Below are 17,744 nucleotides of genomic sequence, written 5' to 3' on the forward strand. Positions count from 1 at the left end.
ATCTTTGCCGGTATTCTAACATACTCAGTTTCCAGACACTAGGACATGGGCATTTTTTTTAGTGAGGGAGTGGTTTATTCTGCCAATAAAAAGGGGAAAATCCGAGGGCTAAATCTGTCATTTCATGCTGCTATAAGGCAGTTTATAGACAACTGAACTGTGTTTCTCCAGCCGTGGATGCTGGAAGTCCAAGATCATGGCGCCAGCGTGGTTGGTTCTGGTGAGAGCTTTCAGATGGCTGGCCTCTCCTTAGACCATCATGCAGTGGAAAAAGAGGGGAAGCCAGCTCTCGTAGGACTCCTGGAGGAGCACTCATCTCATTTAGGAGGGCTCCACCCCCATGACCTCACCTAATCCCATCCTTCACCCAAGGTGCCACCCCCTGTACCATTATGCTGCAGGGTAGGGTTTGAACAAATGAAGTCAGTCCATAGTAAGGACTGACTAACACTTCTCCATTTAAGAAGTAGTGGAGACCTTTGCTTGAGGAGGAGATTAAGGAGTGGTTCTGAGAAACATGGAATTTTTATAAAGATGATGACTGCTGTCTCCTCAATCTGCTTGCAGACATAGCTAACCCCCATATAAGCTCTTAAAAAGCTAGGGACTTCCGAATTTGTAATCCTTTAACTTGCTTAAAGCTCCACCACCCGTGTTGTGGAGGCTTGAGGATGTCACAGCGCGTCGACCCGGTTCTCTGGAGTCCTGGGCTAGGAATCTCATCCTGGTTCAGGGATTAATTTGCTGTGTAATTTTTGGCAAACAGGGTGAGGTCTTTTCATGTCTATCATGAGGGTAGTGACCAGGATGCCCTCTAAAATATCTTCAGCTTCAAAAGTGAATAGCAAATGTTTATTGAATTACTTATTCTCTAGAAGCAATTCACTCACATCAATCTTCACAGCAAGCTTCTGAGTGTCTGTTTTTCAGGTAAGAGGAAAGTGAGACTTTGACTAAATCTGACAAGGACTCACAGATGAACGTGCGAGTCAGAATTCAAATTTATACTCTAGAGCCTTAACTCGGGGCCTGCAGTGTACTTACTTTTCATAAAGATAGTTAATGTGGGGGAAGATATCCAAAGGGCTTCAGAAAATTCCCATCTACTAGTTTGCCCGTAGCCTCCGTTTTTAAAAAATCAAAATGCTCGTCTGTACCAGTCACTTGATGTTTAAGGAGAAATAAGGACTTGGTCTGTTATTTTATGCTGTCCGGTCAGCCTCGTAACTTAGAAGCACCAAAACAGTAACCACTGTGTTTTACAAAAGAAAAATAATCATTGAAGACAAATGGCTTAATAGTTTTCCCAGAAGGAAAACTTGAGTTGTGCCTCAAGAATTATATTTCTACTTTTCCAATTACAGACAGCAACATTAATATTATCCTATTAAATATGCCAATAAAAGTCTCATCTAGCAAAATTGAATGATCTATGGATTCTCAACCTGCACTAAATGTTAGAGCCATAAATAAGCTTTGAAATAAGATCAAAATATTTCTTTTTCCACAAGGAGATCGAGAACAAGAGAATTTGAGTGAACCAAGGTTATTTGCTAATTCGCTCCGATGTCACCTGTACGGGGGAGGAGGGCTAAACTTTAAGCATCAGATTTACTTAGCTTCTCTACCAGCCTCTTCTCCTGCATCATGTCTGCTACTCCCTCACCATACCAGCCTCTTCTCCTGCATCATGTCTGCTACTCCCTTACCATTACTTTCTCCCCACCAAAATTAGTGTTTTTGAGAAGCACGACTTTAGGGGAAGTTGCAAGGAATGTTTGCTATAAAATATTGTTCAGAGGTTAAGAAAAGAAAGTTTGCTTTCATTTTTTAAATATCTTCTTCCTGCTGCCTTGCCTTCTTTGGATCTGAAGTCCTTAAAACTCTTTATATGTCTCCTTACACTTTATCTAGGCTAATTCTATATCTATCTGATTGGTTCAGGAATATTTAAAATAGAGAAATTGATTGTTGTATTTTTTAAATAATCAATGGAAAATTGTCCATTTTCCAAAACATATGTACATATGTTCTTTCTGCTCTGTCCCTTCTATACAAAATGGCCAGTGTGATCATGGACTTGTTTTTAAGAAATAATTTTGGCCAGAGAGAAGTGAAAAAATGTGAGGCAATTATTTAATTGACAAGAGCTGACTACAGTTATCTTTTCTAATCTCTCATTTGTCATCTCCTTCTAAAGTTCTGCTTTCAGACATGGGAAACTTTTGAGTGTTTTAAATCTCTTCGGTATTTGGTCTGTTAGATGGAGTTTTTAGGCTGGTAAAGGTCAGAATTGACAATGTCCACAGAAGCCACTGGGGCTGAATCATCTTTAGCTATTTAGCATCCTGAAATTCATGAACTTACTAGGCCTTTGTTTTGACATTCAAATAGGAAATGCACGCCCGAATGTGCACTCTCGCAAAAGCAGCAGGCATGCAGACTATGGAGTCCATAGTAAGTGCTTTGCTGTCACTATTTAACTATGGGTGCTTGCAGAAAAGCAAGCCTATACTTTTCAGAGAGAACGTACAGGAACATAAAGGAAGGCTATCCCTTTTTGATAACTTTAATTTTAATACCCATAAATTGATAATCCTATAGAATTGCCACAAAATCTGCAATTTCAAACGTTTGTAACCTTAAAATGCATACAAATTTGGTGAGATCCTTCTGTTTTCATATTGAGCTAGATTCTTACTTTCCTTATTTGAACAGGAGTGTTATTTTCAGAGCATGAATTGTTGAATTTCAAGGGATTTTAGGCTGTCGAGCTGACTCAATAACTATAGTTTCATTGGACCTCTCTTCAAACTGCATCAGATCATGGAGCAGTGAAGCACGAAGCAAAAATACAGAGAGCAGAGTTCCATTTCTTCCACTCAGTTGGAAAGAAGATGAATAGGAAAAATTCAAGACCTACAGAACACTTAGAAAAACACAAAGAATCTTCATCTTTTTTTATTTTCATTTTTCAGAACTGTCATTCTTCTCTCGCACTCAAAGGCATAGCATCAAAGGCCATCAGAGTCCAAATACATTCCTTAGCAAAAAGATTTTCAGATGACTACTTAGCAAAAGAGAGTTGTAATTTAACCCAGATCGAATTTATCTTTTTTTTTTTCTGAAACAATAGTAAAATGATGGCAAGCATATGAAAGAGGTATAGCTCTCTCCCAATACACACGTACAAGGACTGGAAGATGGAAGGTGCCAACATGAGTGGTATTTGTCTTCGTACAGAGGAGAAAGCTGCAGTCTCAGGTTCCCGTGGAAAAGGTACAGATACGGAGCAACCATATTCACTCTAAATCTAAATATCGGTTGATTCACTCACACAGAATGAATGAAAGGAACTAATTACAGGATTAATCCGCCAAGTGCAACATAAAGCTGAGAGGATTAAGAACAAGGAGTAGAAACCGCCCAGGTATTTTAAGCAGGAAGAGTTTTCATACAATGAATGATAATGCTTACAGAATCAATAAAAGAGGAAAAAAGAGCAGATTCTAAACTGAGTATCTCTAAATGATGCCCCTAAAATATAGAACTGGGTGGTTAGGCAAGCTCCCGTCACTGGAGCCACGGCCACCACCATACCTGCCTCTGAACATTAGGAAACTGAGAAAATGGATGCCTTATCTATACATTCCAGTGATTAGGAAATTAGTTGACTTTCTCACCTAATACTGGGCCATTTTATGACATTCCTTCTGCAAAATTCTAACCTTGATAGTGTTCATAGTTGCTAAAGGAAGATGGAGGCTACTTCTGCCGTTCAAATATTGGACAAATGCAACTAGAACCTAATAATTACACAGAAACAGTTGCAAGGAATTTGGGGAAGTAGAGTTTTTTGTTTTCTTTTTGTCTAGCTGGGTAGTTATGTGCTTACCTGAAGCTCCATTACTAATAAACAACAGATTTGAGGGGACTAGTAACTCTAGCAGGACATACGACGTCTCTGTTCCTTGAGATATTGAAGCAAAATGGTTCTAAATTTAGGCGGGTGAATATAGGGGGATTAAATAAAAGTCCACATACTGAACAGTGACATTTCTAGCTCATTTCCTCCATTCCGCTTCCAGAATGCTAGAAGTTAGGTATAATGCAGTGGGCATGATTGCAACATTAGCACTTGGACAAATTAGCCCAAAGGAGAGCCAGTAAATAAATGTATTTCTATTTAGACATGGTCAGGGGAGACCTATAATTCCACACAATCTAACTAGGTTTATCCTAAAGCTTCCAATCAGATTTTAATGCCTCAAATAGAGACTTCCAACCATATTAAAGAGAAAGACCAAAGTAAACAAGAAAACATCTGGAGAAGCAGAAACAATACAGAGAAAACCACCAAAGCCAAAAATCAATAAAAAGATGATTAGTATCGTCATACGTTTCAGATGTAATTAAGAGCACAGCAGAGTAAAAAAGAATCATGTAACATGAATGAACTTGGGAAATTAAAAACGTGATATCTGAACTTTCAAAATTGTATAGAAGGATGAGAAGATAATACTGAAGGCAATCTATCTCAGAGTAGAAAGTAGATCACAGAGAAAGGAAAACAAATGGAAGAATCAATACCAAGTCCAGCATCTGACTAAGCAGAAACCCAGAAAAAGAACGCATACGGAATTTTCAAAGACTTTACAAAAAATTTCCCAGAACTAAAAGATATAACTTGCTATGTTAAAAGATTCCACTAGAGGTCATTTTAATGATTAAAACAGGTGCACTGATGGGCATTGTGGACCAAGATGGCGATGCAGGAAGACCGTGCCTCGCCTCCCGCACGGACGCACCAAACCTGCGTCAAGTGATAGAGCGGTTCCGCCTGAAGACCTGAGGGCCGGCTGACCAGCACCTGCGCCACAGAAGATGGACCACCTGAGAGAATGGCATGAGAGACAGAGACTCGGCAAGGAAGGGATTCTCTGCCCCCAACACCACAACCTGCAGTGGGGAGGAACAGTAGAGAAGAAGGTAACCTAGAATATAAAGGAGCCAGAACCCACCCCGGAAACCTGCCATATGCTGGAGCCGCTGCTGGAACTCTCTCCGGGTTACAGGTCTGGTGAGGGCCACTGTTTTCATTCCCTCTCCAGCTTGACCATGTGGACAGGACAGTCTGGGCGTTAATAGCCAACCTGCTGCCCCACTGAGAGCTGGATCCCTACCCCTCACCAGCCGCAGATGTTCTGAGGCATGTTTCAGAGAACAACTAGAATATAAAGGATCCAGCCCTAGAGCACTGCCAAATGCCAGGGGAGCTGCTGGAACTCTCTTCAGGTGGAAGGAGCTGGCAAGTACCATAATTTACATTCCTATTCCCTACACAGCTTGACAGCAAAGACTGGAGCACTGTCCAGGCCTCCTCGCCAGCCTACCACCTCAGACACTCCTGGGCATCAAGTCCACACTAGCCTCACCTGTTTTACGTAGGCAGCCCCCACCTGGCGCCCGGTCCAGCCATCTCCCCAAGATGACAGAGATGCAAAGCAGCCTATAACGCTCCAGGTACACACCACTTTGGCTCCAGAGTACCCCAGAACCCCTCATGCATGCCTGTTTGGGCTCCAGCCAGAGGGCCCCTGCATGGAGTGCCCCAGGAGCTTCCCACCCACACACCTGCCTCTGATCCAGCTGTTCCAACAGGGCGCCCCCTGTGCAAAGCACTCCAACCACCAGCCCACACCTGTCTGGGCTCTAGCTAGCCCACCAGGGTGCCCCTGGGGCAGGGCACTCCAGGACTCTTGGCTTGTACTCACTTCAGCTTCACCTGTCCTCCCCGGGCAATGCCCACATCAGCTGTCCTGCCAGATTCCCTTCGTACAGAGAGCACTGGGACTCCCTGGCTTGCACCCACTTCAGCTTTACCTGTCTGGCCGGCATGCCCTTTGTGCAGAGAGCCCTAGGACCTCCCCAGCCTGCATCCAACTTCAGCCACTCCGCTAGTGTGGCCCCAACTCAGAATGCCCTGGAGCTCCCAGGGCATGACAGCCACAGTTCCAACCAGCTAGCCAAAGTCACCAGGCACACACAGTGTACACAGGAGATGACTATATAAAGATCATTCTTCAAATTTAGGTGTTCAACCTAATTCATAGAACCAAACACAGCCAAGAAAAATGAAGAGACAGAGGAATATGCTCCCAATGAAACAATAAGGCAAAATCTCAGAAAAATAACTAAATGAAACAGAGCTAAGCCACCTACCAGAGAAGAGAGTCCAAAGTGGTGTTCATAAAGATGCTTACTGGAGGGAAGAGTGGATAAACTCAATGAGAACTCCAACCAAGAGAAAATATAAAAAAGAGACAGCGTTGACAAATACAATAACTGAAATAAAAAGTATACCAGAACAAATCGGTGGTGTGTCAGAGGGTGCAGAAGAAGGGATCAGCAATCTGGAAGACAAGGTAATGGAAAGCACCCGAGCTGAACAGCAAAAAGAGAAAAAGAATTTTTAAAAAATGAGGAAAGGTAAGGATCTTTTGCAGTGAAAAAATGTTTGCATTATAGAGGGTCACAGAAAGAGAAAGGAGCAGAAAGCTTCTTTAATTTACACCTAGGTTTAGGAAGCACAGAGAGTTCTGAACAAAGTGAACCAAGGGGGACCACACCATGAAACACTAAAATGTCAAAGATTAAAGATGGAAAAGCAACTAGTTGTGTACTGTGAAAACTCTTTAGGCCCATCATCTGATTTTTCAGCAGAATCTTTGCAGGCAGGCAGGGAGTGGCAGGATGTATTTACAGCATTGCAGAGAAAAACACCTGCAACCAAGAATGTTCTACACAGCAAGATTACCATTCAGAGTGAAAAGAGAGAGTTTCCCAGACAAACAAAAATTAAAGGACTCAATCACTAAACATGCCTTAGCAGAAATATTAAAGGGACTTACTAAAGTGGAAAAGAAAAGGCCATAATTAGAAATAAGAAAATTCTGAATGGAAAGAACTGTAATCCCTTATGAAGCTAGTATGAAGGTTAAACATGAAAGTAGTAAAATCAGTTACATCAAAAAATTAAGAGGACTCACAAGATGAGATGTAAAATAGCACAACATATACACAAAATGTGAAGTCTGGTAGTAAAAATGAAATTCTTTTGGAATGTGTTCAAACTTAACTGAGCATCAAGCTAATAGACTGTTTGGGATGTCATATACGACCTCATGGTAACCACAAAGCAAAAACCTATAGTGGACACAAAAAATAGCCACGCATAACACTGAAGAAGCCATCACTCACAAGGAAAGAGAAGGAACAGTAACAACAACAACAAGCCAGTAAGTACACAATTATCAATCATTACTTTAAACGTAAATGGTCTAAATGCTCTAATCAAAACACACAAGGTGATAGAATGGATGTAAATACAAGACCCATCTATATGCTGCCTACAACAGACTCACTTCAGACCTAAAGACCTACAGACTGAAAGTGAAGGGATGGTAAAAGAATTTCATGCAGATGGAAGCGGAAAAAAAGTCTGGGAAGCAAAACTTCTGTCCAACAAAACAGACTTTAAACAAAGACTGTGACAAGAGACAAAGTACCACATAACGATAAAGGGATCAACCCCATAAGGAGATAAAACAATTATAAATATCTATGAACCCAGCGTTGGAGCACCTAAATACATAAAGCAAATATTAACATATATAAACAGAGAAATTGACCATAATGCAGTAATAGTAGGAGATTTTAATACCTCACTTACATCAGTGGTTAGATCATCCAGGCAAAGAATCACTGAGGAAACAGTGTCTTTGAATGATGCATTCGACCAGATGGTCTTAACATATATCCAGAACATCCCATCCAAAACCAACAGAATATATATTGTTTTCAAGTGCACATGGACCATTCTCCAGGATAGATCACATGTTAGGCAAGAAAACACCTCTCAATAAATTTAAGAAGACTGGAATCATACCAGGCAACCTTTTCTGACCATAATCATAAGAAAAAACTGGAAAAAAGGCCTATATGTGGAGGGTAAACAACACATTATTCAGTAACCAATTTGTCAGCAAAAAACCCAAGAGGAAATTAAAAAAAAAAAGAAAAAAAATACAAGGAGGCAAAATGAAAATACAAGGGTGCAAAATCTCTGGGATGAAGTCCAAGCAGTTCTAACAGGGAAATTAATAGTGATACGGGCCTACCTCAAGAAAGAAGAAAAATCTCAAATAATCTAAGCTCACACCTAAAGAAACTATAGAAAGAATAAACAAAGCCCAAAGTCAGTAGAAGAAAGTAAATGAAAGACCAGAGTGGAAATCAGAGAAATAAGACTAAAGAACAATAGCAAAGATCAATGAAAACAGGAGTTGGTTCTTTGGGAAGGCAAAATTATCAAAATTAATAAAGCTTCAGCTAATCTCCTCAAGAGGAAAAGGGAGAGGAACCAAATAAATCTAAAATGTGGAAAAGAACCTATATCACAGAAATACAAAGGATTATAAGAGAGTACTATGAAAAATTATATGCTAACAAATTGGACAATTTCAAAAAATGGATAAATTTCTAGGAACATTCAATCTTCTAAATGGAATCAGGAAGAAAGAGAAAATCTGAATAGAACAATTAACAAAATTGATTTGGTAATCAAAAAACTATCAAAAAACTACCAAAAAGCTGAAGTCCAGGACCAGATGTATCCTCAGGTGAATTCTACCTATTACTTAAGAAGAAATAATACCAATTCTCTTCAGCTATTCCAAAAAATGTAAGACAAAATCTTCCAAACACATTTTATTAGGCCGGCAAAACCAAAAAAGGACACCACAAAAAAAAAAAAAAGAATTATAGGCCGATATCCCTGATGAAGACAGATGCAAAAATCCTCAACAAAATACCAGCAAACTGCATTCAACAATACATTAAGTGGATCATTCACCACAATCAAATAAGATTTATTCTGGGGTGCAAGGATGATTTAGAATCTGCAAATCAATAAACTATGGTAATAAAATGAATAAAAATCATATGCTCATGTTAGTAACTGTAGAAAAATCATTTGACAAATGCAGCATGCTTTCATGACAAAAACTCTCAAAAAAGTGGATTTTTAGAGGGAGCATACCTAGTGAAGGCCATGTATAACAAATGCATAAATAGCATTTACTCAATGGTGAAAACCTCAGAGCCTTTCCTCTAGGACCAGGAATAAGACAAAGACGTCCATTCTCACTGCATTTATTCAACATTGTACTGGAAGTTCTAGTCACAGCAATTAGACAAGGAAGGAATAAAACTGTCAGTATTTGCAGATGGCATGATATATAGAAAATATGGAAAACACTAAAGACACCACCAAAAAAGTGTTAGAGGTAATAAATTTAATAATGTCAGATACAAAGTTGAGAAATCTTGTTGCATTTTTATACACTAATAATGAAGTAGTAGAGAGAGAAATTAAGAAAACAATTCATTTACAGTGGCACCAAAAAGAATAAGATACCTAGGAATAAATTGAACCAAAGGGTTTAAAGACCTGTACCCAACAATGATCAAAGATTGATGAAAGTAACTGCAGAGGACACAAGGGAATGGCAAGACATACAATGCTTTGGATTGGAAGAATAAATATTGTTGAAACGTCCATACTATATAAAGCAATCTCTAGACTCGGTTGATGTCTATAGAAATACCGACAGCATTTTCCAAATAACTAGGCAAATAACTCTGAAAATTTGTATGGAATCACAAAAGGCTCTGAATAGCCAAAGCAATTTTGAGAAAGAAGAACAAAGCTGGAGTTATCACAATCCCAGATTTCGAGATACAGTACAAAGCTACACTAATAAGATCTGTATGGTACCGGCACAAAAAGAGACACAGAGATCAACAGAATAGAGAGCCTAGAAATAAACCCACACTTACATGGTCAGTTGAATATATAATGGGGAAAAGATCGTCTCTTCAACAAACTGTATTGGGGAAACTGGACCATTTTCTGACACCATGAACAAAAATAAAATCAAAATGGAATAGAGACCTCAATGTGAGACCTGAAACCATAAAACTCTTAGATGAAAACATAGGCAGTAACGTCTTTGACATCACCCTTAGCAACATTTTTCTAGATCTGTCTGTTCAAGCAAGGCAAACAAAAGCAAAAATAAACTATAGGGATGACACCAAAATAAAAACCTTTTGCACAGCAAAGGAAACCATCAACAAAACAAAAAGGCCACCTGCTGAATGAGAGAAGCTATTTGCAAATGATATATCCGGTAAGGGGTTAATATCCAACATATATACAGAACTTCATCAACCTAACACCAGAAAAATAGTCTGATTAAAATTGGGCAGAGGACCTGATCTGATACTTTAAGAAAAATACAGATGGCCAACAGACACGAGAAGATGAACATCACTCATCATCATCCAGAAAACACAAATCAGAACGACAATGAGTTATTACCTAACACTTGAGCTAAGAGTTGATGAGGACGGCTATGAAAGAACCCCTTACACTGCTGCTGGGAATGCAAACTGGCGCAGCCACTGCGGAAAACAGTATGGAGGGTCCTCAAAGAGTTAAAATTAGAAATACTATACGATCCAGTAATTCCACTATTGGGTATTTACCCAAAGAAACCCCGTAGATTTTTGCAGCATTATTTACAATAGCCAAGTTATGGAAGCACCCTAAGTATCCATATGAACAGTAAAAAATATACGGCATATATAAACACCCCACTATGACTCAGCAGTAAAAAGGAATGAGATCTTGCCATTTGCAACAACATGAGTGGACCTAGAGGGTATTATCCCAAGTGAAGTCAGTCAGAAAGACAATATACCATATGATTTCACTTATATGTGGACTCTAACACATGAATAAAGATGAAAAGCAGAAACAGACCCATAAATACAGAGAACCATCTGGTGGTTGCCATAGAGGAGAGGGTGGGCAAAAAAGGGGAAGGGGGGCGCCTGGGTGGCTCAGTTGGTTAAGCGGCTGCCTTTGGCTCAGGTCATGGTCTCAGGGTCCTGGGATCCAGTCCCGCATGGGGCTCCTCGCTCAGCGGGGAACCTGCTTCTCCCTCTGCCTCTACCCGCCCCCTGCTCATGCTCTCTCTCTCTCTCTCTCAAATAAATAAATAGTCTTTTCTAAAAATGGGGATAAAGGGGAGTGGGTGGTACAGACCTCCGCTTATGGAATAAGTCATGGGAGTAAAAGTACAGTACAGGGAATGTAGTCGATGGTACTGTAATAGGATTGTGTGCTGACAGATGGTAGCCGCACTTGCGGTGAATATTGCCTAACCGTACAGTTGTCCAGTCACTGTGCTGTACATCGGAAACCGTTACATCGTGTGTTAACTGTACTTCAATATAAAAAAGAGAAAAAGATTCATTGAGATATATTGTCATCAATTTTCCTAACACCAGAGACAGACTGATGGACATACAAGGAGAAAAAACTGTATCCACTGGAGTAGAAAACAGAATGATATCTGAATTTCTAGCAGCAAATTCTGAGGGGAAAATAATTTCCAAACAGGAATTTAATGCCTAATGAAACCAATCAAGCTGAGAGTGAACTAAAGACATTTCAGACATCCAAAATCTTTAAAAGGTCACTTTCCAGACAGTCCTTCTGGCCCTGGGCTCTGAAAGATGCAGCATATCCTACTTCTTCTCGCCTTGGTCTTACAGCATCTTTTGGTAGCCCAGCACTTAGTGGACAAGCTAGTGAGCCCTCTGCTAGACTGTCTCAGAGCTCTGCACGTCGCACTGGCCCTTTTGGTTGTTGAAACAAAGATTTTCCAATCTCACGTGATGACTTCATACAGGCAGCCCTTAGAGAACCACATGTACTGCTTGGTCCCTTTCCGACGCTACAGCTAGCTGTATTCATTTCAGCAAGGTTAGCGATGTCTATGGGTTTGTCCACAGTGTCAACTCAGCTAAAACAAAACAAAAACAGACCACTTTATGGAAAGACATCTTCAGCAAAAATAAAAATTCTTCTTTCTCTCTCAGTCTTCTCCTGCCCCATAACGAATATGATCAGAAGCAGGAGTGCTCTGGCTCAGCACCCAGCTCATAGAAGGTGTTTAGTAACTAAGTGCGGCCTGGCCGACTGCTGAGCTCACTGACCAAAGACGGCATGAAGGTGGAGAGACTGGAATGATTGAGTATCTTCCCTAATTCTGTAGTCTAGATCAGTATGGGCAATGCACATAGCAAATAGCCATGAAGACCACCCTAATTCCCAATGACATCAGCGTATATAATTGGAGAAAAGTATAGAGAAGTGTACAGAAGAATAAAAGGCTGAATTCTGACCTTAGGCTCTAGAGGACCAAGCTGTACTTTATATAAGCCAATTTAAGTATCATCTGCAGAAGATAATAAATCCCAGAATAAGTTGCCTGAAATGTCACTGTTATAATTCCACTACCTTTTTAAAACTGCGAGTCTTGTGTTAAAAATGTAAATTACATTTAGGTCATTGGTACCTCAGCGTAAGTTTCAATTCCATTTATAGGATAGATACAGGATAGAGCACAGACTTGTTGCAAACGGGCAGAAACGGGCATGCAAACAAGAGCTGAGTGAGTCAGAGATGGGCTTCATTTTTGTAGCAGTGATGGTGCAGGTCCATGGACCTTCAAAGTATCAAGCTCCCTGCCACATGCTGGGGGGCCGTCCGGTGACCCAAAGCGGCAATGAATTCTCATTGTGAAAATCAATTGGTAGGAAAATCTTTGTTGAGAGGAGGAATAGTGACAGGCAGGTGAGCTAGGATTAGTGTGGCTTCCAAATATTTATTACACATGTTGCCTAACCCCCCAGGTTGTATATCAACCAGCTGGGGATTACAGCTGGGGATTAATTTAGATTTGTGTAGAATCCAAGCTTCCCTATCGGTCCTGAGTTGCTGAAGAAAGGGATTGTTAGGCAGAGCTTTAGAGCCAGCCCAGGGACTTGGACTTAATAAAGCATTTCAGAGGGGATCAGAGGTTCTGGGTGATCAGGGTATGCATTCCTAATCCCCGTATACACAGTTGATCATTTATTCAGCCCCACGACTCATCAGCAGCAGGCATGCTGTGTGAAATGTTTCCCCTGACCCCCTGCACAGCCCCACCAGTAGGCATTCAGATTGGCCTATTGGAAACCGTCTGAATATTGCACTTGACTGTTCATTTATACAAAGGCTGCTAAATCCTGGATGTCACAGGAGCTTGGATCACTTTACTTATGTGCTCTCATTTATATTATTGAAATTTAAAACTGCATTTAGTTTATTAATACGAAAATGCTTAGCTGGAAAAGAATAAAGCCCCATGGAAGCTGCTGTCCTTGTCATTTTTAGCACGGTAAATAGGAGACGTGTTTAAAATGTCAAGAGATCAAGTCATTGTGAAGAGTTTCCTACCAAAGTACAGTGAATTATTTGAAAGTCCTGGCCTCCAAAGCAGCTAGTGCGCCCGTCTTCCCAGTCATGTACCAATACTTCCACAGATGTCAACTCACTGCTCGTTCTCACTGTGAGAACATCTCAAGTACAGCAGCATACAGAGAACTTGGTGAGTCAAACAAAGCATGAGAAAAATAGAGGGCTTAACATATAGGGAGAGAGGAACACAGCTCCTATGGAATCCTACCTGTTTCTTGGGTCTTTAAGGAACTTACTTGAAAGGTTGGGGTTTTGCTTTATTTTATAATTGATAAGCATGAACTTTATTTCTGTGGTTCTTGACCTTTGTACTAAGATCCACAGTCCTCATTTCCACATTGACCCTACAGAATTCACTCCTTTGGATTTTATCATATGTCTTCCTATATGCTGCCTTGCATTGCTGCTAATGTGTTCCTGTCAGTATCTCTTGCCCTTTTAGTTCTGTGTTACCCTGTTCTGCGCATCCCCACTCCCTCTCCTCCACTCAGAGGACTGTCAGAGCATGTCACCAGCACTCAACATGTTTGTTGATTGACATTGATACCCAGATTTCACATTGATGATCATTCTATTCGAGCTAAGCAAGATTATTGTGGAATTCAGTGCTAAATTTAAGTATTGTTTACTTCTGCAGTGACTGATTATATATTACACTGAAAGAAGACTGACATCTGTAAAACAGAAAGCAAACAGTACGAACGACTTTCATTCTGTCGTTAATGCCCTACCTCCATCTGGGTTTGATTGAAAGAAAGTGATCTTAGTGTAGCCTTACTATTACTGTAGGGCTGAGCTTGACGAGGAGTTAACAAACCCAGATTCTAGTTCCAATGCCATCGCTGTCCTGCTGCTCCTAGGAGCAAATTCACTCTAATGTATTCATAAATTTGTCAGAGAAGAGCATGTTTAGATTTTTGCATAGGGTGATACGGAGAAATAAGGTGTCTGAAAGAATTCTGAAATATCAGAACGAGCCCCTTTCTTTATATTCCAAGTTAGTGTAATCATTGTATAATACTTCTGAAGAAACGGTCAATTAAAACTTTAAACAAAAAATCCTTTATAAAGAAAATGGTTCAACTCCATTTGTAAAAGTAAATATAGATTGCTCCTACTGTAAGAATTCTTGTGCTACCAACTGTTGTTTTCAGATATTTTTATCAAGAATCAAAGAATGATTTTTCCCCCTTCTTAGTGTAAAGGTGGTTATCACTGCTGGAGCAGAGATCTTGGGTTTCCACACATCCTCTGTTCTCCTCGCACCCCCCACCCCATTCTGACTCTGCCTCTGTCTCTACGGCTCCTCCCTGACCGTCTCTTACACGCACAACTTGCATCTGCTGTTAACATCCACCTGTCTTAGGAAAAGGAGTTGTTTTTAGGAAAAAGGGGATGATGGGTTTGGCTCCGCTGTGCCTTCCAAATAAAAGTCTAAACATTTAGTTTAGGATTTCAAAACTTCATCTTCCCCTACTCCGTCAGCCTCCACCCTCACCCTCTTCCTGGAATGCTACCAAATGGTTGGACACGTGCTGATACTGATCCTAAATTTCTGTATTCCTGTGGGCTTTTGTTTGCTTTTCAGTCTTAATTTTCTGCTTCTTTATTTCCCTGTTTCTATCTCCCTTGACAAAACCTGGTGTTCTCATCAACATTATATTCACAAGGGTGCCCAGGAGATTGATCTTGAGAAGCAATCCGTAAGAGCTGCTGAGTTAAAGTGCATTGCTGGGCCACATTTCTAGGTCTGGGTGTCACACTTGACGTGTCACGGGCCTGGACACGAGTAAGTCTGTAGTGTTAGTATGCTAGAAAAGAGTCTTTAAGTGTGACTGGGAGGGAAGAGTCACGCTGTCTGACCAATAAATGCTGGAGCTCACAAAACACGAATTGCTAGAAATCAGTCGCCAGCTAGGACAGAGGCTCCGAGTTGGGAGTGTTGTTCAAAATGCTCAGTGATGACTGATGTCGTTGACACACAGGATACACATTTAAAGCTTATGGAGTCTACAGAACATAAGAGGGGTGCTTCGGAATGTAGGTTTTAGGTTTTAAAAACAGAAAGGGTAAATACTACATGTTCGAACAAAAATTTCATTATACAGTTTTCTTCATCTTTTGCTTAGGAAAAAAAATCAAATTGGAAAAAATACTTCCAAGTGGGACCAGGCACAGCTTCTTTAAAAAAATTATAACATGAAGGTATTTCCCCTAGAAACAACATTTCCTAGCATTTGTAGCCCTGTGAAGGCCACATCTGAACAAAGAAATAGGGGTGTTAACTTGAGCCTTGTCGTTGATAGGCTTCCTGAGCCTTTAAATTTTCTGTCCATTTATTCTCATTTGCCCTGCCTATTTGATTCACATGGTCTGTATTTCCTCCTTAGATTATTAAAACGGGAAGAAAGTTTCACATTCGTTCCTCGGTCCCGTGAAGAGCTTCCAGATAACTTTCCAAAGGAAATCCCTGGGATCTGCTATTTCCTGGAGGTAAGGACTGGTCCTAAGCAGCCAAAGCCTTCTCTTTCCTCCTCGAGGATAAAAAAAGTTTCCTACAACATCGGCACCATGTTCCTCCGGGAGACAAGCCTCTGAGACCTACAGCAGATCAAAGACTCCTCCAAAAAGCACAAGCCCAGAACATGGGTCATGACAGGAGAGTGGAAAGAGATGGTTTCTCTTTCACTACTTTGCTGAGAACAAGCAGCAGAATTTCTGTGTTATGTTAGGCAATAATCCTAGAAAAAGGTGGATGATGACTGTCAATTAAGAAAAAAAAATGGAGGGGGGGTAGCAAGATGTGTCCATTCATGTGAGTGTTTTTTGGTCATATATATATATTTTAAGTATGGGCCCCCTTTCAAAACTAATAAATAGATTCCGTGTTTTCGTGTTTGTCACACATACAGGTATCTTTCCCCATTTATCTATATCACTTTTGAGAGCCAGTTTTGATGATATATTCCTACATTTAGTGAGTTGGTATGTGAAGAATATTTTCTAATTTTGTTTTTCTGAACAAACATTTCATACATACATCATGGCAGTGTGGTCAGCTTCCCAGCAGGAAGAACTATAACTCAGCAAAATATTTTAGGGATATTACCTATTTTTATACATCTCTCTTCTTCTAGATAATTACATTTCACACAACATTACTCGATTTTCACAATCTGCTACTGTGTAGTTGGTATATTATGTAACTGTAACCTATTAACCAAATACAATTTCACTTATTTACACAGATTAGTGCTTGGACTGAGAATACATATAATCAAGGACTTCAGATGCTGAGAAAGCATTGTATGTCTGCTTAGTAAATATATCTTCTAGATTTAATTAATGTAGCATGGAATCCAGAGGAAATAGAATTTCCCAATAACAGATTTATCTGTAACTAGGATTACAGAAAGGTCTTGTTGCCATCTTCTAACAAACATCAGTTAAAACGAAATGCTTTGCTGCATTGGACCCGTTTCAACTTAGCACTTATAAAATAGGTAGCTTGTACAATGTACTCAACTGTATTCTAATGAACAGCATCCCTACTCCTCCCCCTACGTCCCCCCACTCCGCCTGCTGGATGCCTCCTAAGGGCTCCTGTCACTCTGGGAGCAAATGCCCAGATGCTGGCATTAGTGAGAAAGACGCTGTAGGATATTTTGCCAAGAATGTTGTTTCTTCTTGCAAAATAAGGGTGGGGGAACCCTGTGTTTATGGCTTTGAGATTGGGAAAAAAAAATTTTTTTTTCTTCTGCAGTTTGATCGATGTGGCTCTTAAATTCAGTGACTCCCTTCATGAACACTGAAGTAGGTCTAGCCCCCAGGCCCAGCCATTGCCACAGTGACAGATGGGCTTCTGTCGCATGCGGTGCTAAAATGAAGACCCGTTCCCCCTAATCAGCATGCATGACAATATCATCACAGACTCACCCTGGAATTAGCAGCACAGCACATCCAGAGTTTTTCTATTTTGAATCTAATATAAAACCCAAGTTTCTACTGAGGTTAATGAACTGGAAATACTTGTTTCCATGAAACCTTGGAGTGGCCGTTTCCTCCAGACGGTATACTCATTGAGAGCTTATGTCTCCTGAATGAAAGAGTGATTTCTCGGCGTTATGATTTATTTATGCCATAACTCAGCTGCGGGGCGTATCAACTAGTGTCTACTGTAGTCTCTGAGGTTTGGTAGTGTTTTTAAGTTCTCTAAGCGTGTAGCTAGAAAACATTTACAGATATGCCAAGTATTTGTTAAAATGATGATCACTTTGGTAATCGTTGAACTCGGCTCTCACGCCAAGGC

General features: G+C 40.4%; 1 protein-coding gene across 1 annotated transcript in view; it reads left to right on the top strand.

The window, feature by feature from the left end:
- The window catches only part of GUCY1A2 (guanylate cyclase 1 soluble subunit alpha 2), a 297,496-nt gene extending 281,169 nt beyond the window's left edge, over positions 1–16,327 (top strand). Inside the window, 1 exon segment of the mRNA XM_040631268.1 lies at positions 15,826–16,327. Within this exon segment, the coding sequence (XP_040487202.1) occupies positions 15,826–16,033 (208 nt within the window). The 3' untranslated portion in view covers positions 16,034–16,327.
- The last annotated feature ends 1,417 nt before the right edge of the window (positions 16,328–17,744 follow it).

This window comes from Ursus maritimus, unplaced genomic scaffold (genome assembly GCF_017311325.1).
Source record: "Ursus maritimus isolate PB19 unplaced genomic scaffold, ASM1731132v1 scaffold_16, whole genome shotgun sequence".
Classification (NCBI taxonomy): Eukaryota; Metazoa; Chordata; class Mammalia; order Carnivora; family Ursidae; genus Ursus; species Ursus maritimus.